Source organism: Epinephelus lanceolatus, chromosome 3 (genome assembly GCF_041903045.1).
Source record: "Epinephelus lanceolatus isolate andai-2023 chromosome 3, ASM4190304v1, whole genome shotgun sequence".
NCBI lineage: Eukaryota > Metazoa > Chordata > Actinopteri > Perciformes > Serranidae > Epinephelus > Epinephelus lanceolatus.
Genome location: NC_135736.1, coordinates 14284511 through 14312504, shown reverse-complemented (window position 1 = coordinate 14312504; position 27994 = coordinate 14284511). Strand labels below are relative to the sequence as shown.

At 40.9% G+C, this 27994-nt stretch overlaps 1 protein-coding gene across 4 annotated transcripts; it reads right to left on the bottom strand.

Moving 5' to 3' along the window:
• Positions 1-677: 677 nt before the first annotated feature.
• Positions 678-26522, bottom strand: ubn2a (ubinuclein 2a). Of its 4 annotated transcripts, none has more exons than XM_033624232.2 (17): positions 26051-26522; positions 25021-25134; positions 23203-23304; positions 22245-22355; positions 20172-20275; positions 17062-17620; positions 14511-14581; positions 13967-14096; positions 11556-11662; positions 11087-11197; positions 10267-10410; positions 9384-9434; positions 9205-9247; positions 6143-7666; positions 5845-6052; positions 4138-4206; positions 678-1187 (listed from the first exon to the last, which is right to left on the bottom strand). In XM_033624232.2, the coding sequence occupies exons 1-17, from the start codon at positions 26351-26353 to the stop codon at positions 1141-1143; spliced, it is 3798 nt and encodes a 1265-aa protein (XP_033480123.2). In that variant the 5' UTR covers positions 26354-26522; the 3' UTR covers positions 678-1140. The 4 variants fall into 4 exon arrangements, with proteins under 4 accessions (XP_033480123.2, XP_078021537.1, XP_078021545.1 ...); XM_078165411.1 differs by having other exon boundaries at positions 20172-20272; positions 26051-26513; XM_078165419.1 differs by lacking the exon at positions 23203-23304 and having other exon boundaries at positions 26051-26495.
• Positions 26523-27994: the final 1472 nt, after the last annotated feature.

Here is a 27994-nt window from a genome sequence, read left to right as displayed (position 1 = left end):
GGTTGAAAGCCAAGCGACGACTTGCACTTTTGCATTGAGCGTTTTACAGTCCTGCATAGATCTTTTCATACTTTTTCAATACAAACTAAGGCGTTGTGTTATATTAAGTTGGTTTGAGTCAATAAGCAGAGAAAGTAAATAAAAAAGTCTTAACTCACAAGAAAAAAAAAACAAAAAACAACTAAAACAATTCAAGTAGGCTACAGTCTTGACGTTTCTCCCCTCTCTCACAGGCGACTCCCCTCGTCAGATGAGGCGCCCAAAACTTTTTCAATTCAAGTCTTTTTTCCAGAAAAGGTCCAGTGTGATTAAACAGCACCAAAAACACACTGAGCGAGAGAGGGGCATCAAACTTACACTCGCTCATTATTGTGAAAAGGGGATACACGTCTTTACCCATTCATACTGAATAATCTGGAAAGAAATTAACAGTATATTGTGTTTTTTTTATGTACATACACACATTCAAATCATCGCTCTCTCTCTCTCACACACACACACACACCATAACATGTTTTTGTCCCTGTGTAAATTACAAATAATTTATCAATATTAATTTAAGCTACTACTTAACAGTCATTTGTGGGAGCAGAGGTGACCAACAATAAAATTTCTACGGACACGACGATTCCCACATCTGAGACAAAAAGACAGAAAAATAAAAATTCATTACTCAGTCTGTTTTTTTTTTTTTCTTTTTGTACTGCAAGAACGAGAGTCCTGTTATTCAACGTAAGCTTAAATACAAATTATATTACGTAGCGTACTACTACTCTCATCTGTACCACCACCTCGCTCACACTCATTCCACAGTGATCAAGGTCGGTCATATGTAAACATGTTGACAAAGAAAATAAAAATAAGCCAAATAAAAATAAAAAGTGTTCTCGTCATTCACTCCGTCTTGTTCTCATACCCGGTTCATTAGAAAATACAGTTAAATTAATTCATCGTTGCCACTTGTAGCGAGGATAAACTGATTCTCCTTTAGGTCCGTTTTTTTTTCTTAAAAGAGGCAGTGGAGCCCCGCCCCCTCATACCACGTCACTGTGTCAGTCAAAGTGAAGATTCCTATTGGTGGATGTATCCAGGAGGCTGTGATGCCACCTCGCTGGTGTCACCCTCCTGCGCAGTTATTGGTCAGTGGGATTTCCTCTTCATGTCTCCACCCTGGCTTTGGTTCGCATCTGAGGGGAGAGGAGGGAGAGTTTTAACACTTTGACATCTGGATGACAGGAAATCATCCGACAGCCTCTTGCACCAGATCAACGCTGAATATCTGAACCTCCCACACACTCTGGGATCATCTGAATGTATCACACGTACACTGAAAAGCTTCACCTCAACGTTTTACAACATCTTTAGGGACATCTTTAAATCACTTCTTAAAACAAATTATTATTATTTTATCTTTTCATTAATGTTGGCACACTTTTATTTCCAACATGTCTTATCTGTTTTATTATTGTTTTTATCTCACATTATTGTGGGGGAATTTTTTCCATTTTATTTGTGTGTTCTAGTTTAACTGTCTACTTCATCCCTGTTTTATTCCTGGTTCATTCAACCGTGTAAAATATTTTGTTACTTTATGTGCTGTATACAACAAAATATTATTATCATACTGTATTAATAAAGTTTATTGTTAGAATTTTGAATCCGATCCACTCTGAACACCTTTTAGGGCCATATGGCTGCTAATCATCCTTCTTTTCCTTTCTTTTTTTTTTTTGTTAATTTTTTTTTTTTTCTTTTTTAATCTTGGTTATCATGACTATACTTTAATATTAATTAGTTTTTTATAACATGTGTCACCTTAAGCTAATATCGGAGTCATTATTTTGCTGAAACTAGGGCTGGGTTGAAATAGAGAAAATCAAATATCAAAATACCTCGATATCGTCATGATGTTGGGTTGACTTTTGTGCTTTCAGAAAAAATTTACACAATAAGATATTTGGTAAATAATCATCTGTAAAGTGGATATAATGACTAAGACTGACTATGACTGTCTAAAGGCAAATAATAAAACTGGTAAGTTCAGAAAATTACATCACCTTTAAAAACAGGGAAAAGAAGACACACGATATTACAACACCCAAAAGACCATATCTAGTCAAATATCATTTTAATATAATATTGATATATTCCCCAGCTTAGGGATGTCCCGATCCCACTTTCCAATGTATTGTAACCGAGCGTCCTGGGTTCGCCTAACTGAGTGCAGCTAATGAGCAATAAACAGACAGGAGTCAAGACAACAGGTTCAGCGGCCACCGCTTCTCTTTATTCCAAGCAACACAGCCACACCTAACGGCAAACCTCACCTACCACAGCCCTATGGCAACTCTGGAGGGACAATTTGTTTACAATTCAGAATTTGTTTTACATTTTGTGCTGCTGAACCACCGATAAGCTTTTTGGATACTATTTAAATAAAAAACAAACCTTACGGGACAACTTGGATGCATTCTTTTTTTTCTTTCTTAATGCTTTGCAAAGTATCGGATCGGACTCGGTTTCAAAATAAAGAACTCGGTATCGGATCAGATGCAAAAAAAATGTGATCAGGACAACCCTAGCCCAGCCTTAGCTGAAACTATTGATTATTTTTGTTATCTATCATTTTCTCGATGCATCAGTTGACGTATAAAACTTCAGAAAAAACAATATCCTACAGCAAAAATCTTCCCAATTCTCATATAACATATTAAATTTATTATCTATCCAGATGGGTAGATGGAGAGATACTTTTAATTCTTCAGTACTCATAATGGTCTCAGAAATCCAGTATTTGTCAGGCTGTACAGCCAACAGCTTCAACCTTACACTCGCTGCTTTTTAGGGGCAAAGTCAAATAGCTGTTGATGTCTATGGGTTAGATGGAATTTATACTTCTGCGTTGAATTGGCAGCATACTTACACCATAGACTCTGTGTCGACGTAGAGCCTACGCTGAACCCTATGCCGTAGCCTGACGTGCGCCTCGCCAGAAATGTAACTACACGTCGCGGTGACGCAGACCTCCTGTCTATTTTTGTAAGCTGAAACCATTTCACTCAGTGGAAACAAAGCTTTTATTTACTTTAATTTCACAGATAAGAAACAACAAATTGTGGAGATAATAAAGCCTCCACAAAATAGCATTTTAAGTATTGTGTATGATTTATCCTGGCTTCATACGAGCGGAGTAGATCTCCGCTCGTCGCTAGGCTAATGTATAGAATGTAAAATGCCATAGGCTTGTGCTAATAACATTAGCATGTTATATTTGTTTGGAAAACGGGTTGTATAGGACCGTTGTTTTTTTGGTGAACCTTGTGAGTTGTAATGGAGCCAAATTTTGTAACGTTACCTTGGTCATGTGTTTTATACCTGATTGTGTCCTTCTTATATAAACAGGAGACTAAATATTAAGGTTTGCTGCAGACAGGAAATACTTGGTTATTTAACAGGCACTTTTTAACCTCAGAGGTGTAACTGAACACAGACTTTGGCTTAGGTGTCAAATGAAGTAAATAATATTCAGTGTGGAGTCTGTGGTTGATCACACGGTGAGCTGGTGCACCAGGCTGCTGTCAAACAGGATGAGCTGTGTTTCAGTTTGTGTCTCCTGCTTTAGATGTTCAGATGGCTCTTTGACCTGAGCGCCATGAATAATCCAGGTGAGACTGGACTGTGTGCTTCAAGTTTACAGCTATGAATACAACTGAATCCAGCCATAGATAAAGCTGCATACATTCATGGTCGACATCATTTCAAACCACATCCCTAAGAGATGTTTTTTCTTTTTATAATTTATCCACATCACACCCTGCAGTTTGACTTGTTAACCAGACGGCTGCTCTCAAATCAAAGAACCATCTGTACATCCCAGAAAGAAACTGAATCCTCACTGTGTATTCGTCAGACTACTGAAACAACAATACATCTCTGAATAACGTCAGTAGCTTCATAACATGCGTCTACTGCACTGCAACTACAGAGGAGAAACCAGACGCATGCTAAACACCAAATATACTGAAGCAGGCAGAAAGTTACAGAGCAAACAACGCATCAGCCGAGCAGAGGACGACAGGTCGACTTGACACAGACAGATGGAGGACGAGGAGGAGGAGGAGGAGGAATGCAGATTACCTGAGAAAGCAAGCTGCAAGTGAGGAGGTAGGGCAGCCTGCGACCCTGACTGGAGACTCTTATACAGATCTGAGGAGAGATGGAGGGAAGATGAGAGGGAAGACAACAACAACAACAACAACAATAAGGGGGAACATAGAAAAGGTGATGCAGAGGAGAGGGAGGGGGGGCATGTTAAAATGGAAGACCAGCAACAAAAGAGAGGAGAGGATCAAAGTGAGGTGGCAGCAAGGTACAAAAGGTGGAAATGACAAAGATGGACACAAAAGATGGTGAGAACAAAGGAAGGAGACAGTGGTTTATAAAACAAAATGGAGATGGGGCGAGAGATAAGGAGCACAGCAGGCACAGGGGAGAGACTGCTGCTGGTACACTTCAATATGAGCGCACACACATAAATAATAATACACCAGGCTGGAATTAAAATTAAAACACTGAATATGTGTCACTTTCTTAGTTAATTCCTGCTAACATGTCCTTACGTCTCACACATATCTTGCCTTATGTACACATCCTCTTCAGTCTGCTTCACAAAGTGCTGAATGATTAATGATTATTTAAAAGGGACAGTTCATCCAAAAATTTAAAATACATACACCACTGAGCAAGCTAATGTTACAGCTCAGCCAAGGAGAACACCGTTAATGTCTACATCCTGCCAGTTACAAGCACGAGCCTCTCATCTATGAGTAGATGCACAGAAAAAAAGTATTTTTGATTTTGGAGGTGAACTGTCCCTTTAAGGTCGTCAAACTGCACAGCTACAGCTGACTAAATCCTCAGGCTACAGTTGTGTTTGCTGAAAAGTAAAAAGCAGCCCTTCGACTCTGGTGTCTTTAAACTTTTAAAGCTTGTAAAGTGATGTTAATAAATATGAATATTACATTATTTAAGATTGCAATGTTGATACAAGAACCATTAATCATTCAGCACCTGCTCCACAAGGGTATTTTCAGCTGTATATTGAAATATAAGATATATAAGATAGTCATTAAAACAAAGCAGTACAAAAATAGAATACACTCAAAAACACTGACCTAAATATCAGGGGGAAAATGTTTTTAAAGACTATAAAAAGGTAAACAAACATATACGTTTTTACTCTATGCCACAGAGCTGCATTGTTGTGCAAAACTATTAAAACACATGAACAGTTTGAGTTGATCTGCTGCCATAAAGACGTACTTGTTATCCAAATGTGTATTAATCTGTGACAGAAAATAGTCCCTAACAAATCTAATCCTGTTAAAGTGATGTTTGCTAAACAACAGTGCCTAGCTATTATATGACATGATGAACGACATTTTTAAAAATCAAACTATTTATTTATTACCCGTCTTCTAAAGATCCTCACATCATGAGAAGGAATCAGTGGCCTGATTGTTACAGACAGTGTGGGGAAACCAAAGAGTACTAACAGACTGACTGACACATTGCTGGTTTTGCTCTATTTACAGAATATTTCAACAATAACAATTATAGTATATCACCAACATTAACCTTTAAAATAATGAAGCCAATGTGTTTCTAACTGTCAGTTTTGTGTCCCTTTATATTGCTGCATGTGTTTTGTGAAAGGACCAAACAGAGCTTCCCCCTTAATTATTTTGTTTTTGGACTAAAATCACAAATATTACTCCCCCTTTTTTCCTTTTAATCAATGTTAAGCGACAAATCATGCTTTCACAAGTGAGTGTGCCCACTCACCCATTAGGTCGCTCTGTGCTAGAGGGTATCCTGAGTTGGAGCTGGGGGCTGAGCCCATGCCAGCGACCCCTGGGGCTCCAGGAGGGCTGAAATTGAGCAACGGGGGAAACTGGAAGGGCAGCGAGACGGGCACCAGGCCTCCCAACATCCCAAAGCCCAGGGGCAGACCAGAGGGGCTGCCCAGGAGGGAAGTGCCTGCTGTTGATACCTGCAGAAATAAGATGCAATAAAAAACTGGTCAGACCTGTGACTCCATTGTTCATTTAAGGGGGAAGCTAAATATCAAAAAGAAACTAACCTGTGAGAGGTGTGACGTTGTGGAGGACGTGGCCAAAGTTCCTGAAGCCGCCCAACCGTTTCCTGCCTTTGAGCTCTGGTTAGCCCCGCCCACCACCCTCTGCCTCTGCCCGTGATTGGCTGAGACTGAAGGTGCAGGAGAGGCAGGAGTTTTGTCTGGGCGACTGCAGACAGCTGATACCTTGTTATTAATGGAGTTGTTGTTGATGCTACTGTTGCTCGTGGTGGACTGAGCTTTCTGGCCTCCGGCGAAGCTGAAGCTGCCCTGCGTCTGCTTCACCTGCCCACTACCCGATACACTGAAGGGGGGGCGGAAAGTTTTGGGGGATTTGGCGGAGTACTGGTGTTGTTGCTGTTGGCCGGGGATCATCTGATGGGAGAGCGGGTGTGACGGGGAGGATGACGGGGAGGGGGAGGAGGAGGGAGGTGGAGTGGGCGCAGGGGGCCGAGGGGTGAGCTTGATGATGGGAGAGGAGTTGCTGCTGTGGGAGGACTTGGTTAGGGTGGCCTGCATGGGCGTGATGAAGTTGGGCTGGTGGTGGTGGTGGTGTGTGTGGGATTTACCTTGAGAGGAGTGTGAGGTATGAGAGGTGGGGGACGGCGAGGAGGCCACCGGGGAGGGAGGGCAGAAGGACTGCAGGCTAGGATGGGTGTTGGAATTGGAGCGGGACAGTGAGGAGGGGGAGGAAGAAGGCGTGATGCTGCTGCTCACGCTGCCGTTGCTGCTGATGCTGCTGGCTTTGGTGCTGTTCTTTGCCAGTCCTTGAGGGGCTCCCATAACTCCCAGCATCCCCCCCGGGCTGACAAAGCCCTTCTGATGGGGGGGCAGCAGAGGGGAAGCCGTGGGAGGAGGCCGCTGCTTCGGAGGCGACGGGGACGGGTGTGGATGCATCTTGCCACTCCCGCCCATCACCAAGCTTGGCCTGTGATTGGGTGATGCCATGGTAACAAGTCTCTGAGTCTGGGTTTGGCCCATGGTGCCAGATCCTTTGATCAGGCTGTAGGAACCATCTGCAGTCCTGGAGGCCAGCGACAGGCCAGCTGCCTGCACACGAGCCAAAGAGGAAACAGTGGGAGACGAGGAAGAGGAGGTAGAAGAGGAGGTTGGTAGCGTTGTTGTTGTTGTTGGCAAGTTCCCAGCAGACACAGCTGCCAGCGTAGCAGCCTCCACCTTAGACAGGGAATGTTGCTGCGTTGTGGATGCGACCGAGGCAGAGAGCTGAGAGGCTGAGGGGTAGTGAGGGGTGACAGGCGGAGGAGAGGAGGTGGGGATTTGAAGGGGTGGGGGCGACAAGGGACTGTCTGAGGGGCCCAGGCCCTTAGATGCGTTGCTGAGGAGGGCCAGAGCGTGGGAGATGGAGTCCAGAGAGGGAGCAGTCAGATCCTCATCCAGTGAGTCTGACAGACAGATGGGGGGCGAGGAGGAGGAGGGGGGCTGGCGGCTGGAGGTCAGATTAGATGCAGAGGTGGGTAAAGACGAGGTGGAGGTCATGGTGAGAGGTTGTTTGTGGATCCAAAGACCCTCCTAAAAAACAGAGAACACATGATCAGTGTCAGAGACGCAGAGAGAACCAGACCGCTATTTTCTAATGTCCGCTGTTCCTCAGTTCAAGCTACAGTACAAAAACTTGTGTTGTATTTGCTGAACCTGTAAAATATTCATACAGCACTAAATAAGAGAGATAATTTGTATAAAATAAAAATCATATTTCTCTGCCTACTCTATTGCTTTGTAGCATTAATTATTATTAATGGCCTTACTGCATGCAAATGAAAACAGCCAATCAGAGCCGAGGAGTCTCTGATGCAGCTGTCAATCACTGCTCATAAACTGTGGTCAAACTAAGCAGCGCTGATCAAATATTAATCATGATTCTGTTACTGCATTGCCTATTTGTCACCACAAATGTTCAAAATCATACTTTAGTGTTTAGCTGTAACATGAAAAAGTCTGTGACCCGGCCGCCATGTTTGATACAGTTAAACAGGAGTACCAAGCAATGCCCACTAGCCGGACCAACTTTCTCATTTTACAGCTAAACGGTACACTAAAATATGTTTCTGAAAACATCTGAGGTGAGAAACAGGCAATGCGGTAAAAGAATCTTGATTCATATTTGTTCAGCGACTGACATGATTGACAGGTACATTAGAGACTCCTCAGCTCTGATTGATTGTTGCTGACCGTGGTCTGACTCTAGCGAATACCATTAGATGCAGTAGGAAAAGGAGGAAGGACATGATTTTTTCACATATTATCTCATGTACTTCTTTCAGAATATACTGACAGTTTCAGCAAATATGACATTAAGTTATTTTCATAAACGTTGCTGACTGTATCTTGAATGCAACAGACATTACACAAGACTCAAAATGGCAAAATCAGAGCGAAGCAGCAAATCAATCCATCAACAGGACTGTATTATAGGACAGAAAATATGGGATTTTTTTGTTCTTTGTTACTGTCGTTCTTTAATGTTGCAAATGTTTTGCCAATAAAGATCTAAGTGGGGCAGAAAGTCTTGCAGCTTCCTTTTCCAGGAAGGTTTTTAATGTGAAAAAGCATCAGGAAATGTTGAGTTTTATTGACTGTATTGTAACACTCATCAGGATTATGGCAAAGAAAAAACTACTCAGAGTTATGAAACATTACTTCTGTTTAACAAGTGAAACTCGGAGCTGTCCAGTGGTAAGTGTAGCAGGACTCTGTGCTGTGGAAATGCATGTTATACTAAAATTGCCATGTGAGCTGTGGTAGATTTTTTTACTCAGCCTTTATTTGTAGTGTTGGCTAAGCCCCGGGCTATTGTTTGAATACCTGCTTTTATATGAGAGTTAGAAAGATAAGAACAACCCTCCAGCATGGAAATAATAAAATACGACTCGAGACATCAAACACTGAGCAAATACGATAACTAGCAGCCAGGAAATACTTTATGGCAGCATGCTGTTTGGTAAATGGGTTCAGATTAAATTATTATTGTGGCTTTAAAACTCCCACCACAAAAAAGCATTAAGATATTTTCAGTTATTATATAGTATGTGATCTGAGCTGTCACTCACCTTGGCTTTGGCCTTGGGCCCAGGCACCATTCTCCTCTTGACACTGTATGGAAAAATGCAGGCACATATTCACCCTCCTTTATTTACATTTTGCATTCAATCCCGGTCCCTGAGAAGCCCCCGAGTCGTTAGTGTTATTGAGGAAACACGAGCTGTGCGAGATAAAATAAAACACTTACAGGTTTCCAGTGAGGTGACTGTGAACAGCAAGACTCTCCTTGAACAGAATCCTGAGCAGAGGAAACACAAGGCGATAAGAGACACACACCGTTCATGCCAGAGGACAAGTAGGGCTGGATTAATGTTGGGTTACATCTCTCAAGTGAATTTATTTGCAGACATCGCCAGAGTTATATGAAGACCACGGTCATTGATGTCTTGGAAGGAGAGATTTTTCAATTAACTTATTTAAGATATCAAGTTGGAAAAAACGTGAGACAGCTGAGAAAAAAAGTGTGTTTAGGCTGCATACGAGCAGCAGATACGTACGTGGAGATACTGGTTCACATAGACAAAAGAATACAGTGAGGAAATTCAAGGTGGAAGCATTTTAATTCTTGCAAACGTAATTTTTGTTTTCTGTTGCCACAGAAACAGCTATGTCCACTTTGACATGACATGAAGAATATGTTTTTAGAGAACTTGTCTAACCTCCCAACTTCAAACACTAGGCTATTTTTTTTTGTAATAAATGATTATATTTGCTAAAAAAAAAAAAAAAAAAAAAAAAAGATGAACTGCTATTTACAACAAACTTTGTTCGATGGGAAAAGTGCATAGATTCACCAACAGACTTAACTAATGCCACTCTGGAAAGAAATATGTAAAGAGCTCTGTCTCTTGGCATCTCTCTCACACACATGCGCCGTTGTCATTTCTAACTTAATCCTAGTTTTAAGGTTAACTCCATTGTTTTCACCCTGGAGACTTTTCAGTAATTGTCTTATCACCACGAAGAAATTTGTTCACCAGCTGTTATATATAAAGGCTGCGTACACACAAGAACACACACACAGTCGCACACACACACAGAAAAACAAAGACACACACACACACACAGACCTGGTCTGCATCCAGCCCTTGGGCCATAGTGGTTTGACCTCATTCTCTAAGAAGGCCTTGAGGTAGTCCTCCACAGACAGAGAGCACTGGTTCTCCATCTCGTAGCAGCTCAGCTTCACCCGCACCAAGCTGCACAGCAGGTTCCTGCGCAAACACAAATGTTCAATTCAACACAAATCATTCACGATTAAAATCTAAATTAGGCTGCAGGTGCTCGGCTCATAATGACTGAGAAGACGGTTACTCTGCAGGGAGTCAGAGGTAATTATGACCTCGTAAAAACACATTTCTGAAAATGTGGAAGCCGTTATGGAATTGAATTATGATTGAAAAGCAGCTGTGATTCCGTCTCGGGGTTTTTGTAATGTCATTAGGACATTAAATCTTTACTCTGGGTTTCCATATTTGTACAGGCATAAAATTCAGGCATTTCCTCTGTAACTTTAAAGCATTGCATAATGGGTAATGTAGGCGCTGGGTTTTGGAAAGTAAGGTGTGAATTAATAAAATAAGTGGAGTTCTCATTCAAAGGTCTTGGTGATGAAGTGAACACAACCCATCATAATCTACAGTCCTAAATATTCCAAACAGCTGAGGAATAATCATGACAAGGTTTGCCATTTCCCCCCTAATACATAGTCAAAACTTTCAAAGCCTTATTTTTTCCTCCATCCCAGCAACTCTGAACCATCTTTAAGTGGACACAAACAGGCATGATGCCTACATGAAGGGACAGGGAACGAGAAAAATGAGTCAGCATACAAAGTCAAACCTGCAGCATCACAAACACGTAACACACCATCCAATCCTTGATCATTACCTGAGCTTGTCATCCCAGACAAACTTCTTCCGCGGGCCTATCACCCTTTTCCCGGGTTTTTCCTCATCTTCCTCCTCTGAGCCGTTCTTATCACCTTCTTCTGACTGCTGCCTGTCAGACACACACACACACACACACACACACACACACACACAGAGTTAGTAAAATGTAAACATACACGCACCCATTCACAAACAGCTTGAATAAACTTGGATTACCTAACCAATGATTACTGCGGTCTTGTAAGTATATGCTGACTGAGTGTCCAGTTACAGGAAAAAAAACTGTCTAAAAATATATCAGTTAAATGTCTCCCTGACTCCAGCTGTAATTCTTTTAATAGATTTGGTTAGTAAAAATGGTGAACAGCCATAAAAGTAGAACCTGATCAGAAGTCTTTAGGTTTTAGTTTGAGTTCACCTGCTTAGCTTTGTACTTGCACGTCTTCTGAAACAGAAAAGGTACTTACTTTGCAACCTTGGCCATGCAGTCCATGTTGTATCTGGCTATCTGCTCTGGCATCACGCTACACACCGCCAGCTTCAGCTTTAACAACGGTGTCCGTAAGCGATCATCCTGAAAGAGAGACAAAGGGTGGTTGTATTAAGGACAGACCGAGGCAGAGGGAGAACAGGAATGAAAATGAAGGAAAAAGTTTGAGGGAGAAACTTGAAGTCAGAGATGGTGAGGGAAGGAGAGGAGGAAAAAAAATGTAGAGGCAGGGGGGACGTCAATAGGAAGAGTCAAACAGGGAGAGAGCGGGGGAGTATGTTGATGTATTTTGTCAACAATGCTACTTTAATGGTCCATGACCAAACACATTTAGAAACCTGTTTTCAGTGACAGTCCTCATCGCACTAGTCAACCTATACTGAGATCCCTGCACATTAACGACTGGAGAAGTGAAGATGGCTGAGGATTTAACGCTATATGAAAAGGCACAAATAATGTGGAGAAACTAGAGGATCAGATTTAGACAAAAGCAGGTCACAGTCTCAAAAACATAGCTGTAAATTTAGAAAACAGAGTTTGAAGGAAAACCTTAAAATCATATTTAGTTGCTTCCCTGATTTGTTCATTATGAAAAAACACAAATAATTTATTGGTCACACATGAACATGAGTGTGTAAATAAGCCACAAGGACCTATAAAAAATCCTTGGTGTGATGTGATAAAAATAGAAACGCAAACAGGAAGTGGGTTGTAGAAAAACAAGGTACAAATCTCATACAGTATCCAAGTCAGTTCAAAGGTGTAAAGAGGATCAAAAAAGAATTAAAATGCGAACATTCGTAGTTTCAGTTGTGATTTTGCCCTGAATCAGCTACAAGGTGACTGTGAATATGGACCTATTTTTTCCCTGCACATACATTTCTAACTTATCTACAACATTAATATGAGAATCAATTTATATTCCTTTTCCATTCCTTTTATGTCGAGCAATGACATTTTTATAATAGTTGTTTTCTTTGCATGACAGTCCAGCTTTAATTACATGGTTACAGTCTGCATTTTCAACGATTTGACTCTGCTTTAAGTATAAGATGCTGCAAAAAAAATTGAAAGTTATGGAGCACTGACATTTACAAAAGAGTATCAGGGCTAGGCATAAGGAAGAAAGTAAATCAGAGAAAGAATAGAGAGAATATCGTTAAAAAAATTTGGATAATGAAGTTGTAATACAATTTAAAGAATAAAGTCTAAATGCTGAGAATAAAGTCAGCTCATCTGGTCCACCAAATTGTGTGTTGTGATACAGTTCGTTCTCTCTGTAATGCATGCACTTATAACCATCAATACCCTTGTATTTCTTCATTACCAGCTATTTCAGTTTTCACAAATAAAGGCACCACTTCCACGTCCGTGTGTTTTCTCCTTCTGAACAGATGCAGCAATTTTAGGCACAATCTGTTCAAAGTCCTAATATTTATCACAACATTGTGTTTAAGTGCTAAAAGAGAAATACTTTCCTTGTTACTCAAACTGATTCCTAAGTACAGTTTCACCAATTCATCTACACTAGGCACAGTGTAGAGGCAGCCATATGTGCTAACGTTAGTAGTTTGATTTATTCTCATTAGCTGGACTGTAATGTCGAAATGTCAAATTTATTATTCACATTTCCGCTTTATTCTCGAAATGCAAGAAAAAAAAAATCTACCTCCTATAATGCATTTTTTTATTCCTGACACTAATATTAAAAAATGTGACTTTATTCTCAACATTTCGGCTTTATTCTTGTAATGCACAATAAAAAAAGGTTCTTTCCATATGTCTGGCCCTAAAACTCTTCCACAGCAGTGGGAATAAGGCCTGTGTCCAGCATTTTTTAGGCTACAACTTTCTGAACACACCCACCTCACACAGCGATTGGCCAGATGTGCAGAGGTATGAAAATAAACTGGATATGAATCTCCACAGAGCTATTCCTATCACGTCCCATGAGTACAAACAAGTGAAACACTGAATGCCTCAGAGAAGAGACTGTCCAACAGTGTGTGCCATTCACCCTTTTTGCACAATTATCACATCTTGGCGCTCTCCTCAACAGCAGCTATTGCCTTCAAATGTGGTCAGACAACACTTGATGCAAACTAATTCTTTAGAGCGTCCTAAATCATGAAGTTCAGACACTGATGTGATTTTAATTTCAGGGCATCAATTATGATTTTCTGTGAGTCCTGTTCTCAGTTGAAAATACTTTTTCTGATTAGGTTTGATAGTGTACATGTACAGAGGCTTCAGCCCTTTCTGAATCTGGCTTTTAATAAACACAGAGCAATCAAAAAGGCTGCGGTGGGAAAGACTTTTTGAATCAGATTCTAGATCAATTTAAAATGAGGTAATTTCTCACTCCCTCCACAGATGAGCCTCACCCACCTGAATGTTGAGACTGAGCTTCTTCAGGCGTTTGAGGAGGGCTTCTTTGTTGCACGGCACAAACGCCTCCATGTGCGAGTAGATGCCTGAGCGCACCTCAGGAGGCTGCTCCTGCACCTGCAGCTCAATGCTGAGAGGAGGAAGAGGAGGGAGAGAAAAAAAAAAAATCAAGATTGTGAAATACAGAACGGGTCGAAAAATCAAGGAGATGAACAGTTATGGCGGTGGAGACAAACATGGTGGGATACAGACAGACAGAATAAAACAGACATGGGAGATTGAAGTAATGGATGGGGAAGAATAAAGGGTAGTTGCACAGAATGAGGGGAGGGTGAACATAAAGATGATGGCACAAGAGAGAGTAATGGAAATGAGAAGCATGTCATTAACACAGACAATGAGACATGCAGGGAAAACAAAACACTTTAAGACAGCAGGAGAGGTGGCGAGGGAAATCTGCTGAAAATGAGTGAGAAACACTGAAAGGGAGGAGGAGTATGAGCTGGGATTTGGCTGACGGTGATTTAAAAGCTGTCCTACTCACTCCAGGAGAATGTTATTCATGTCCAAGGTGAAAAATTTCTTCCTGCCCTCTTGATCAAACTGCCGCGAGGCCTGTAGGAGAAAAGGTTTAGTCAGCATACCAGCACTGTTCCATACAGGACAAATACATATACATATATCTGTGATGCTGTGCCTTTGATGGGGTTGTACTGACAGAAACACATTTCGTCCTCTACCTGACACTGCCCCTCTCCTTACTCTGATTCTAACCATAAACTTCTAAGGATGCTTTTTACGCTTCTACCTAATTTGCCCTTTCACTTTGGCTGGTGTGAAAGATGTCAACTGAACTCTGGAGTAGACTAAACAAACATATCTTCCAAGCGGTAATTTAAGCATGAGTTAAAAAGATACACTACAGTTAAATCCACCTGTTGATCACAAGAACCTTCGAGGATCTCACAGTCTGTATATGCAATACGTATACACAATGTGATGTGGTTGGCATGGTGTTAACACCATCAGCAAGGGAGTGCACAAAATTTCCCTGATCAATCAGACAGTGTGAACTCATTACAACAGCGTGTGTTGTGCTTGTGTTCTAATCTGAATTGTCAGTTCCTCAATTAAAAAAGTGAGAAACAAACAAATGGCTCTTTTCTGTCCTGTTTCTATCTGTCCATTTATGACATATGAGGTGCAGCTGCAGTCTTGGCGAATAATGCTCATAATCAACTATTTCTTTGTGAACTTGTGTGACCACAAGCTAAGAAAAATAATCACCTAAGAGGCATTAAAGTGCTGTATGATCTGCTGTCTGTTGCTGGAATTTGGTTTTCTCTACATAGAGCTGATAATGCAGGAAGACAGTCACCAAAACTGTCCTGTTGCTCTGTTTGACTTCATGTTCACAGCTCTTGGTTTATGTGTAAAATGTCAGTCTAAATGCAAAACAGACAAGAACCAACAGGCCAGCTTTTTCCTTGGTCACTTGACCTGTAGTTTGACTCTATAAGTGGTGGTGCTGAGTAAGGCTGGATACCAAAAGCTGGTGCTAATGTAGTACCAGTTCCTGTACAACCAGTGCCCGCTAGAAAAACTCACAACACAGATTTCGGTGCCTTGTTTAGGTGCCAGGGAGAGCAAGAGAGTGTGACAGTGATGAGTGACAGTTAGGTTGAGGCATCTGGAGCAGAGAGTATGAAACTGAGCCAAATTTCTATGTCTTGCTTGTCATCTGCTGATCTAACTGTAAACGGTGCACCAGAAGTTAGCCAGCGAAGGTAGCCTCCCTTAAGGTGATCTGTCTGGACCTTAAGGTGGGCTAGCTAGCTAGTGACGATTTCAGCCGCTCCTAAACAGATAATGGAAGTAGAGTCTGGCTGCTGAGTCTCCCCAGGAAGATGATTAGCTCTGTATCCATTATTCAGCATTAAGTTACTATAGTTTTGTTGTATTTTACCTTTCATGTGATTTTGTAAAGAGCATTTTGTATTTATTCATATCTATATGTTTAAGTATAGTTTAACAAACTGCTTTAATGTCAGTGACTGTCAGTTTGTGCTTTATTTTTCCAGTACCAAGTACCAGAGGATTTCTAACCCAACACCCCCCTCTTTTTCTGTAGGCCTACTGAACTACACTGCAAAGTGGAGTCTTTTTTAAAACTGAGACTGACAGCTGTCTCACATGAGCCTTCGTGGGGTGAATACGTATCGGTAGATCCATGCTTGCCTCCTATATGAAATGTGTCCTGTATGAAAGGGCTGTATCCTCACTGTCCTGCATTAATATAAACTATAATAACCTGACTATGGGTCACACCTCTCGCCTGTATTAACACTGCCTCACTCACTCTTTCTCTCCTTACAGTTCTCATGCATTAGATCTGTGCTGTTGACTGTGTAGTTGCTCTGGCTGCTTCGACATGAAGTATATCGGTGTTTAAGTTTGCTGTCTGTTGTAGTGTAAAACATGATGCTAATAACTATTAAATATAAATTATTCTGGCCTTTACGTCATTATACAGAAGTCTCACTGACTTCCAGCGTCCCTGGACTAGAGTGACACTTTCTTTAACGAATTCAAGAAAATACTCAATACTAATGTTGACTCTCTCGAGCTTTCCCCCCATATGTTATCTTTGGAAGCAACCAAAGAAATCCATTTCTTTATTTATTTCTCTGCCTCCCTCCTCCTCCTCACTCTTCTTCACCTCTGTATACTTCACTTGAATCATCCTGCTCAATTGCCTTTCTCTGCCTCTCTTTACATTTTTACCAACACCTAGAAAAACAATTCTCTGCTACGGATGGACTCTGTGACTGTGAGATATACAAGCAACAAGAAAATAAGAACTTCTTCAAAGGCAGCGAGGCCGACCCTGCTGTTTCGGTTACATAAAAACCCTCAGGGTTCAGCTTGGAGCCATGTTCCTCCACTGCTTTAGAAGAGACTATTCTCGTTGGACTAAACAATAACAATAAACATTTTGTGCCACTTCCTGAGATTATGGGCATTTGTGTTTAACTTCAGCAAAGAGGCTTCACAGGTAATTGCAGCCGCCCACAGACGGGCTACGGTTGACTCACCGCCCGCAGGTCCTCGATGCGTTTAATAAGAGGAGCAGGCAGTCCATCAGGCAGCGGAGGCGGAGAAAACAGTCCGCTGGAAGACCCCAGGCCTCGCCCTTGGCCACCTCCTCCTGCTGCTGCTGCTTTATGAGCCGGAACACCGACTCCCAGAATGCCGTTCTCCCTGGCAGCCACCATGGCGTGCTGCTGGTCAGTGTCCAACAAGCCGAAGTCCAGGTCGCCTAGGAGATCCTGCAGCTCCTTCTCGTTGGCTGAGCCCAGCAGTGACATCACAGCAGGGTCCGAGGTGAGGTCTGCCAGTGAGAGGTCGTTGCTGGCTGTGTTGCCCTGTGAGTGGGTGGAGTTGGAGGCTAACAGGTGGTTCGTTGAGTTGGCGGAGTGGAGTTTGTTAGCCATGCTTCCTGCCAAGCCGGGGTGAGCCATGTTAGGGTTTCTTTTCCTCATCTCCTCCTTCTCCCGGGTGAAGCGGCGGAGCATGGCCGCCAGGTAGAGCGAGTCCTTCATCAGCTTCTTCCTCTTCTTCTTCTCCGGCCGGTGGAGGTTGAGGGCTGTTACACTGTTGGAGGAAAGCACAGCAATGCCTGTTTATGACAAAACGCTTAGTGCATGTTTTGGATGAACGGCGATATAGTGCCTCAGACTGCATCAGCATTTAGTTTCACTTCATTCATTCATTCATTCAGCCTGACACACAGTACACTTACAGGCACATTAGTATACAGCTTCTGATCTTATTTAGAATATGATGATGACATGGAACATGACAGAGCTGGTTATCCCCGTTCACATGGTTATAACAGTATTCACTTCTCTGATAATCTGTGTGTAGCTGTGTCTTGAATCCTCCACATCTCAGTCACTATATTCTGTACTAACTGAGAATGATCAGACGGCCACAGTGTCCCAGTTTCTATCAGAGAACTCCAGGTAGCAGGTTTCTCAAAACTGGGATAAGTCTTTATCCAGGTTTTTGAAACGAGGGTATCAGAATCAGAATCCAGTTTACTGCAAAGTAAGTTTTCACATATAAAAAATTTGCGTTGGTGTTTTAATGTGTAGACAAAAAACAAATGTCGAACAGAAAAAAATACAATAATTTTTTTTAAAATATGCACATTTAAAATATAATCATTTAAAACGAAAAACCTAGGCAAAAATATGCACTAACCCATTCTGGGGGATGTGCACAGCAGTGCACTTCACAGTATAATATAAAAGCAGATAGTAGTCCAAAAAGATGTGCGTTAATATAGCACATATAGACAGATGTGAAGACGTTAATCGAAAATAGTGGCTATGGAGGGGATAAGAGTCTAATGTGGACTTAAGTGGCCTTGAACCTATATAGTGCCTTTTTTAGTTTTGTCTTCTGACCATTCAAAGCATTTTTAAACATTCACCCATTCACACACTCATTCACACACTGGTGGCCGAGGCTACCATTCAAGGTGCCACCTGCTACTCAGTCTAAATATTCACACGCATTCACACACAACCATCAGGAGCAATTTGGGGTTTAGAAGACAGGATACTTCCACATGTGGACTAAAAGAATCAGGGATCAAACAACCAATCTTCCAATTTGCGGACAACCTGCTCGACCTCCTGAGCCACAGCAGCCCGATCTATATCTGATGTTGCACATAGATATTAGGGCTGGGCAATATATCAATATTAAATCAATATTACAATATGAGACGAGGTCTTAGATTTTGTAAATCATAATATCATAAGTGTTGTCCTGTTTTAAAGGCTGCATTACAGTAAATTGACGTAATTAACTGAACTTAGCACGCTGTTGTAGCTGTTCTATTATTCGCCTTTACCCACTTAGTCATTATATCCACATTACTGATGTCTATTTATCTAAAATTTAGATGTAAATATTTTGTGGAAGCGCAAATACTCAATAGCATCGCAACATCAATATTTATGTATTCGGTCAAAAATTATGTGATATTTGATTTTCTTCATATTACTCAGCCTTCGTGGATATCATGTTCACATGTACGAGATTATTAAGTATTTCTGTAAGTCAACTTGCAACAACAGCTGCATCGATCTCATCCACTATTGTTGCCATTTTTCTTTTGCTATTTTTCATTTATGGAGGAGGATGATATCCTCATTCTTAGTCCTGCCTAGTCAGCTCTGACTGGTTGACTGAAACAACCATAAACAGGCACAACAGAGGACATATCTGAACTGCTGAACAAATCTGAGATAGACATCCTAATAAGGCACAAAGACAATTTCAGTTACATTTAAGGACAAAAAATACGTAGGCGGAGGTATAAAGCGCAAGATGAAAAACAAAAGAAACCCATGCGAGGAATGAGAGCCATTTTCCCTGAGAAACCGAGGCATCGACACATGCTGACAAAGACGACTCAGGAACGTGGGAAGAGGAACTGTGGGGATTCTGCGGGATTAACCTGCAGTCTGAAGATCTGACACACACACACTCACACACATATATAACATCATCTCTTTCATAATGGCACAATGGCAATAGCTGCTGCTATTTCTGGAAGTTATTTTCAGAATGGCAGCATGTTGGAGTATTCGGCCTATCCGAGCACGGATCACGGGGCGTTTTCTGGAAGGCGGTTGGCAACTAAGAGCAAGTCGCAGTCAGCATCCTTGCCTCATGATAGATGTATGAGAGGACCCGCACAAAAGCCCAGGAGTATAATGTCACACAGGGTGGTGGATTATTAGCGCAGTAAAGAGTGAACAAATGCGTCATCACATATTCACAGTGCCCCACAGATCCACGGGTGTCCAAAAGGTCAACTTTTCAAGCACAGGAGATAAACACGTCCCTTTACATAACAGCGTCTGTGTGACATTTTTAAACAGCTTGGCTTAACTGTAATGAATCACTTGACTAAGTGGATGTTTTTTTAGATCTATTTTACAGATGCATGGAAAGTGATGGACTCTTTACGAGAGACAAGGCAGCTTGATCAGCTACTCATGAGCCATTCATTCAGCTTCTTAATTACCATACAGCCAAAAATCCCTTACACGCAGAAGTGTAACTTCACCAACTGACACAAGACAACCACAAAAATTCAGTAATATCATAGTGCCATGATTCTCACCCTTGTTTCGGTACTCTGTTCTTCTTCAGGTTCTTCTCTTCCAGATTATTCACTTCCTTCTTTTTCCTCTTCTTAATCACCTGCTCCTTGTTGTCAGTCGGCTTCTGAAACGAAAGCACAAACACGCCTTAACTCAACTAAGCAGAAGACGACAGTGCACAGTGAAAAACGATCGATTCTGTATGAGGAACACATGCTGTGCTGTGTGTGTGTTTTTGAGTGAGTGTGCACCAGTATGCCCTTCAGAGATTTCTCTTGATGTGGTGAAAGATAACGTCTACATCATGTATCGCTAAAACCAATGAAAATCAAGCTCCCGTTGGAAGGACGTTCATGTGCTTCATTAGGACTGTTGAGATCCTGCTGTGTCATATGTTGCAATAACAATGGGATGTGCCAAATGTTAGTAACCATATTATATATCGAAATGAGAGTCGGATATAAAATGTAATATAGATGTTTTCACGTCTATGACCATTAGTCCACGGTTATCAGCGTGTTGTTTTGGGAGTAGTGGGAGGTGTTCAGCCAAGCTAGCAGCACTGTGAGGCTGTAATTAGGCTCAGTGGTGTTTTGAACTGGACACTAACATCAGCATGCTCATGATGACAATGCCAACATGTTGATGTTAAGCAGGTATATTGTTTACCATGGTCAATATCTTAGTTTAGTGTGTTAGCACACCAACATATGCTAACTGGCAGGGTAGGTCACGAAAATTAGGGATTTATCCTCCAAGAAATGTAAATGTGTAATGTGCAACATTCTGTACCAAACCACCCAGAAGTGGTTGAAATATTTCCATCTGGACCAAAGTATTGGTCCTAGTGACCAACTAACCACTGGCACTTGTGTGATTAAAGGTATCATTTTCTTATCTTTTATATATTTCCATCGAGGATACTTGATCCTTTGGGTTCTGTAGTGCAACAAATTTGAGTAAGCTACCTTAGCATATCAAAATAATAATTCTGGTTTTCCAAACATTCGAAGGTATGAGCTTATCATCCTAGTTTTTGTTATTGTATGAAATAAAAAAAAAAATCTTGAATTTTTGACTTGAAGTAATTTCAATGGTGATAATATATGCATGTATTGTGTTGGTTTGTTGCTGTTGGTACCCTGATGTTTCCCAGCCACCTGCATTTCTGCATCTTTGCTAGTTTTACATAACAAACCATACAGGAAATAAGTCTTGGAGTTTGTGTATGCTCATCATCTTTTATAGTAGCATGTAATTCATGGGAAAAAAAACAACAAAATTAAAATTAATATACATATACATACATATACATATATATATATATATATATATACATATATATATATATATATATATATACACATATATATATATATATATATATACATATATATATATATGTATATATATATATACATATATATATACATATATATATATATATATATATATATATATATATATATATATATGTACATACATATGACAGCCGGAACACCGACTCAAAATCAACATCAATTTAAAACAGACTTCCACTTTATTGTACCCAAGATGAGATTCTTTCCCCAGCACTGTACCTTCTCAGACAACAGCAAACACACAACACACACACACATATATATATATATATATATATATATATATATATATATATATATATATATATATATATATATCCATTTCCATGTCTTTTCCGGGCTTGAATATGAGTTTGAAAAGCTGTATAATAGAGCCACCTAATTTAATAATCAATCAGTCTGAGAATTTTTTTTGGGGAAAAAAGTCAATATTCCAGCTCTTAAATGTGAATATTTTCTGGTTTCTTTACTCCTCTTTGACAGTAAACTAAATATCTATGGGTTGCAGACAAAACAAGACATTTTAAGGACATTATCCTGGGCTTTGGGAAACACAGAGCTACATTTTTCACACTTTTCTGACATGTTATAGACCAAACAACTATTCAATTAATCAAGAAAATAACTGAAGGATTGATCAACAATAAAAATAACTGTGAGTTGTAGCCCGGCTGGATATTAACTGCTTTATGTTACTATCGTTTCGTTATGAACGTGTTGAGATAGTCTCACCTTGTCCTCCTCTCCCTCAGAGTCGGAGGCCGCTCTGAACTGCAGCGTACCGGTGTTGATGTAAAATCCCCCCAGCTTTGTGGTCAGAGAGGCAGGCACCAGCTCATCATACTGAGAAAAATAACAACAGAAGACAGTTTGTATTATAAGAACATAGAAATCTGGGGAAACAATAAATCCTCTTACACAACAAAAGCAGATCTTGTGATCATGTTTTTTGTGAACATTTTACAAATAAGCCCATTCTCTTCTGCTGGTCGGTAAAAATGGATGACTTGTGCAACAAAATAAATAAAATGACTAAAAAAAACAAAACAAAAAAAGTCGCAATCCCTGCAGGCCACAGATGAAACACTTTTCCATAACGGAGCATATCAAAACAAAAGGAGAAAAGGGTCAAACAGGCACTGCCAATTTGTGAGAGCAGAGAGGACAGCTATCAAAACAGCAAAACAAATATCATATAATGGCAGAGATTCCATACAAAGAGCATAATTCTAGCTATTAGAGTGAGACAGAGAGCGATATCCTCCGAATACTGAGCAACAAACACAGACAAACCAAAACAATGACATATCCCTATGTGGACACAAGCAGCACGTACGTATTCATGAGTCATGAGGATGATTTTAGACCGCAGTCTCGGGTTGGCTCTAAGAAGGGACAAGTGTCTATCTTTAGAAGTGCCACTGAATGCACTGTATTGAAACATCAAGCCAGGAAATAAATATTTAACCACAGAGGAATAATGTCTACCTCAACACAACACGACATGAGAACAGGAATGTGACAAGGACAGCAAATTAACCAGCAGATAAAACAGGAGACAAAGGGAACAATATGTTATGTCATTACAAGACTAAAGAGAGAAACCTGACTAAATAAAAGTGACAGCCTTGAAAAAAAACAACTAAAGGTGAAAAATCACTTCATTATTAATAAAGTGAAGTGCACTCACAGCTTCTGAGTTGTCGATAAAGGGGTCTGTCTCATCGTAGCCAAAGCCTATATCAATCAAATCCTGCATTCTGTCCTTCTTCTTCTTCTTTTCTGCGTTACCCTGAAAAATAATTTTAAAAAACATTTAAAAATATTAACTTTTGATTTCATTTCACATGAAATTTCCTTACATTTATTCTAACCTTAAAGGTAGGTAAATCAAAAAATACATATTCTTCCTCTTACCTGTAGTGCTATATCAGTCTAGATCATTTTGGTGTGAGTTACAGAGTGTTGGAGATGTCTGCCTTCTCTCAAATATAATGGAACTAGATGGCACTCTGCTTGTGGTGCTCAAAGTGCCAAGAAAATACATTTAAAAAACTCAACAGCAATGAAATTATGACCTGATTTCTCAAGATAATCCAGAGACTTTGTTGTGCGCAGATTCATGGAGGAACTATTTTCTTACAACCAACTACACCCACCAACTGTATTACCATGAAGGAGGAAGCATGCATCTACTCATGGTCAAGAGCTGTGAGCTTGCTCAGTGGTGCTAGGTGAGCTAAAAGTAGATGCACGCTTTATTGATAAAAAGCACAACAGGTATATGGAATAATATTTATTTTTGATTTTGGGGTGAACTGTTCCTTTAATCTTAAAACGACCCATTTCTAGAGTGAGGATTTACAAAATGTCCTCACTTTCTCCATGTGGCTGTTGTTTTAGGGGCATTTGGACCTCTTAAGACACAAACACAAAAGACATCTAGAGCCAGACTGATAATTCAACCATGCTGACATATTGGGCCGATATTGACTTCTTACAGATATATTCTACTGGCATATATATCAGCCGATAAGCAGTGAGAGATTGCACTACATTGCAAAAGATATGTTTAAGGCCATTCAGAAACACTTGCTCCATTACATAGTCTGTTCACCAGAGAGCACAGACTAGTTCATTTTTCAACTATAAAATGCCCCACTCAGTATGTTTCTCTGCCACAATTCTTTAAACCAACAAACAAACAAACAAAAGGTATGCAATAAGGTACAAAAATGAGACAATAAAATCAGAAACTGCACTGGTATTGGATACTTTAAATTCTCAAATATCAACATCAACCTGAAAATCCCAGTTTAGTGAGGCTGCAGCAACAATCAATACGAGACTGAAAATATCACGAAATATATATTTAACCGCATCTGTTGCTCCAGAGTTTTTTCCTTTGTCCCCTTTTCTCCAAGTCTACGGAGAGAGGGTGTCACCTGTTGTAAAGCTGAGATTTTGGGCTATATAAATTAAATTAACTTGACTATAACGAGATAATTAACAGTAAATTTGACCAATATATCAGCCGATATTATGTAATTGCAGATAGTGGTATTGACATATGTGTTGGTTATTATTTATATATCTATATATCTATATATATATATATATATATATATATATACATATATATACATATATATATATGTGTGTGTGTGTGTGTGTGTGTGTGTGTGTATATATATATATATATATACATATACACATACACACACATATTTATATATATATATATATACACACACATATTTATTTCAGACATAATATCACCATTACATTGCCCCACCCACCGCTTTAAAGAAAGCCTCCGACAACCATAAAATCTCCAACTCATTTTTGTTTACATTTAGTGCTCATCAGCCAATTTTTTGAAACTCTCAAATATCCGTATTGGTATGGGCCTCAAAAATCCAGTATTTGCCAGGCTATAAATCTTACATCATCAGATTAGAAACACTTCAAATGCAGAGATAAAAACAAAACAAAACAAAAAACTCACATATTTATTTTCAAACTTTTTTGCCAGGGCCTCAACCTGGAGCCGCTCTCTCTCGTCATCGTTGAAGGGGTCATTGGGAGTGTGGGCTGGAGTCAGACTTGGAGGATTCTTTGCCTGGAAAACAAATGTGAAAATTATGAATATTATTAACATCAAGATTAGGTCACAGGAATAATCAGATTTCAAAACTTGGATTAGACAGTGTCAGACCACCCTTACACAAAAACACAACATGACTCTGTGCTCAAACCTCTGAAAAAAAGGAAAATCCAGTTGGTAAAATATCAATACATTATCATAATATTACCTGCAAACTTAAAATAACTGAATAAAAAAACATACAGTTTGCCAAACATGGTGCTGGCATGATCACCTTTTAGATCCAAATAATAATTATTCAATTCAGCTGTGGTTTGCAAACTTTTTCCCACCAATCTCCAACTCATGTAAAACATAATTGCAAAAACTGGATCATCCCAAACTGCAGAGTATCAAAATGAGGCGAGCTTCTCTTTGATCTCACAGCTCTGACATTTGCCTTGCTCCCATGCTACATCCTGGTACTTCCATCAGCAATGCTCTATCATCTATCTATCACCCGCAGCCAGAGGGCCAAACTGCATGTGGCATTTCCAAGTGCTGTAATGGCTGTGTGACTGGGCTGTTGCTGGGCAAGTCTGAGTGAACAGGACACAGGTAGCAGCACGAGATAAGCTATATCTCTACATGTTCAGAAAGAGGAGGTCCCTCGATATAGAGCTACAATCTGGCAGCAGAGCGCAGCTGAAGTTGGAAAGCACGCAGAGTGGACTGGCTGAGCTGCGTGCTCAAAAAAACTGCTGCTGTCTTTTGTGTTGAGTCGCACTAATGGTCAGTTTCAGCCACGCTAGTCCACAGAAGGACAAGGTGCACTTCCCCCCTCTCACTTAGCAATGACAAGTCCTCACAAACACTTCCAAGAGCAAATAAAATTAACTCCAGCTCCAGTCTCACCCGGCCTGGTAGTGTTAGTCAAACTGGGATACCCTACCTGGAGGTTCTGGATGAGTTCGCCGTAATTAAACTCGGCGGAGGAGCGGTCGTCAGGCTCCGGTAGGGACAGGTTGAGCCGCACCGTCACCCTCTTCTCGGCTCCAGCCGTGTCCCTGTCGCCGGTTTTGCCGAGGCGACCGTTGCTGGCAGCACCCCCTGCCCCGGTCGCTGCCTCGACCTCCCCGGCTCTACCGAAGTTGAAGTCGGCCTCATCCTCCAGCCGGCGTTTCCTGGACTCCGCGGCTGCTCCAGCTGCGAAGGCCGAGAGGGTGACAAATTGCACTTTTCTCGGTTCGGCCATTTGGATGAGCTGCCTGCCTGAACCTCGCTCCGGACAGACAGCGACAGCGAGGAGAAGAGCTACTTCGCGAAACTACTCCAAATTGGTGGATTGAAGAAGGTTTCGCGAAGCTCCGACGGCTGCTCAGTGCCTAGACGGATGTCAGGGCCTCCTCCGCACCATACGAATTGAACTCCAGGGGATGCGACGGTCGGGGAAAAGTTGTTTTTTCGGCAGCTACTTGCATCCTCAATTTGCTATGGGACCGACACATTCACAGGAGCCATCTTGGGTTTTCGGGAGTAAATAAAATATCAGAAGAGAGGGGTCGCTGCGCCTGCGCGTACGCACAAAACGGAAGCACCGTGACACGGGGGTCGTCACGTCCAATCACCGCGTGCCCCGATCCTAAACCCGCCTCTGTCACAACAGGCGATAATAACAACACTGTCAGTACTATGATGACCTTTATAAAGTGTCTGAGTGAAGGACAGGCTTCGGCGTACACACACCACATGTGTGTGGCCACGCATCGATTGGCAGCTTCGGCTCTGGTTCAGGATCGATAGCTTTCAGCTGAAGCCTGTCTTTGTGTCTATTCAAGAAAATGCTGAATTGTGCATTTTTCTACAATGGCACCAGCGCACACTCAAACATCAAATCCGAAACGGAAGAAAGCAAGCCAGATGGTTGGCTGTCTCAGTTAACCAGCCCAACACAGCTGAGTTAGTTACAGCCACTGCTGACCACCTGTTGATATTCACTTTAAGAGTAACAGACATGCCCCTTATTACCTTAAATTAATTAACTGAAAAGTGAAATTGATGCTTGTGCTTTCTGTACTTCTGTGGTTAAACCATGGCTGGATTAACCTGTTAGGAAGCCCCAGGGCAAAATTTGGTTTTGGGCCCCCATTATCCCCCCTGTGCAATGTGGCCAAATTTGCAATTTGAAAAACACTTCCCAGATTCAAAATGCCTTTTTTTACGTGAAAACGTGACCCAAAACAACCTATTCGTTGCCCATTTTCAAGTGCATCACAGCCAACATTAATAAGGAGTGAGACAGACATCATAGCTGATCAAATAATTATTTCATGGCCAGGGTGTTGTCTGACAAAATTAATATATGAACAGAGATAAATGACAACAGCTGGGCTGCGTGATCAGCTATATCAATGTTTAAAATGCATAATAACTCAAAAAGTTAGATGACAGAGAGTTACCTTTTTAACTTTACAGCCACACAGTCCCTGCCTGTGACTAGGTTACACACACACTCAGCAATGGTAAAGCATGTTACTCCACCGGTCTGTCTGCCTGCTCTCTGTGGTCACCTAGACTGTTTTTATATAGTCACCATATAGCTGTAATTTACATATTTTCTATTTCTGTTTTCAGTCAGCTGAATGTGTATAACATACTTATTTAACTGCAGCTAATGAACCCCACGTTAACCACCATTCCCACGCTACTGCCCTGCATTGCAAGATTCTTAGTTTATAATTGCACCGTCTGTCTGTGAAAATCAACATAAATCCAGGTTAATAGGAACAGCTTAGCTGTGTATTCTGCTATGTTGGCGTTTAAAATTAACAACTACAGAGACAGTTATAGACAACTAGGATTTTCTTAACTGTTCCAGCACTTTAGCACACTGCCC

Bases quoted from the DNA above. Each gene is read 5' to 3' on its own strand.
- ubn2a (XM_033624232.2), bottom strand. From the start codon at position 26,353: ATGGCCGAACCGAGAAAAGTGCAATTTGTCACCCTCTCGGCCTTCGCA. The intron at 23,305-25,020 runs GTGAGTTTTTTG...ATTATTTTTCAG, and splicing joins AAAAGTTTGAAAATAAATAT to GGTAACGCAGAAAAGAAGAA. The intron at 6,053-6,142 runs GTTAGTTTCTTT...TTATTTCTGCAG, and splicing joins CAACGTCACACCTCTCACAG to GTATCAACAGCAGGCACTTC.